The sequence below is a fragment of the Sinocyclocheilus grahami genome, unplaced genomic scaffold (assembly GCF_001515645.1).
Source record: "Sinocyclocheilus grahami isolate Dianchi unplaced genomic scaffold, SAMN03320097.WGS_v1.1 scaffold352.1, whole genome shotgun sequence".
Lineage (NCBI taxonomy): Eukaryota > Metazoa > Chordata > Actinopteri > Cypriniformes > Cyprinidae > Sinocyclocheilus > Sinocyclocheilus grahami.
This window is the reverse complement of record NW_015505531.1, coordinates 302,984-303,819: the sequence shown is the minus strand read 5'-3', so window position 1 is coordinate 303,819 and position 836 is coordinate 302,984. Positions and strand designations below refer to the sequence as shown.

Below are 836 nucleotides of genomic sequence, written 5' to 3'. Positions count from 1 at the left end.
TCCCCGTGGACACAGGTTATGGGGAGGAAGGCTTTATATTGTGTTCAGGGGGGCGAGAATCTGCAACTGGACCAGAGTGACCACACTGCCCGAGTCCAGGATGGCCCGGAACGGCTTTCCATTCACTTTCACCTCTGGAGCTCCAACCGGCAGGTCGTGGTGCACAATGCAGCTGGCCAGCCAGGTCCGTGCAGGACGTGCGGGGACTTCCGTTGGCATGGGCTCATCCTGTGGAGAGGGAGCCGCCGGCCTGCCTACTGGTCGCGGGGTGCCCTCCGGTGCGCCTGGACCACCCTCCGGGGAAATGGCGGCACTCACTCCCCAGCATCCCGGTGTTGGGCCGCATCCGCCAGCTCGACAGCCTCCACCAGCTCGGTGGTGGTGGTTGGGTTCCTCATCCCCACTGCCTGTCGGTATCACCACGCGCTCTGCCACCTGTCCAGCCGATGGAGCCCTCTCCAGCAGCCAGTGCTGCGCGAGTCGTGCGAGTTCGGCAGCCTGGGCACGGGCCGGCAGATGGGGCTTATACTCCCACTCGTGAAAGTGCTGGGCGGCACAGATGGGGGATAACCCCAGGTGGGCTAGGATTTCCTTCTTGACCTCCTTATATTGATCGGCAGAGGCGGCGGGAAGAGCGAAGTATGCACGCTGCGCTTCGCCCGTCAGCAGGGGAGCCAGCACCCGTGCCCAGTCATCCTGATGCCACCCTTCCAAGGTGGCCGTCGCTTCGAACATTTGTAAGAAGGCTTCTACGTCATCATGAGGGGTCAGCTTGGGTAGCAGCTTCGCGGCTTGCACTCGGGGGTCCGGCAGCGGAACGCGTTGAGCGGCGGCGG

General features: G+C 63.9%; 1 protein-coding gene across 1 annotated transcript in view; it reads left to right on the top strand.

Moving 5' to 3' along the window:
• Positions 1-18: 18 nt before the first annotated feature.
• Positions 19-836, top strand: part of LOC107548644 (sodium/potassium-transporting ATPase subunit beta-233-like) — a 48,206-nt gene continuing 47,388 nt past the window's right edge. Inside the window, exon 1 of the mRNA XM_016229415.1 lies at positions 19-332. Coding sequence (XP_016084901.1) covers positions 19-332 — 314 coding nt within the window. The remainder of the gene's footprint in view (positions 333-836) is intronic.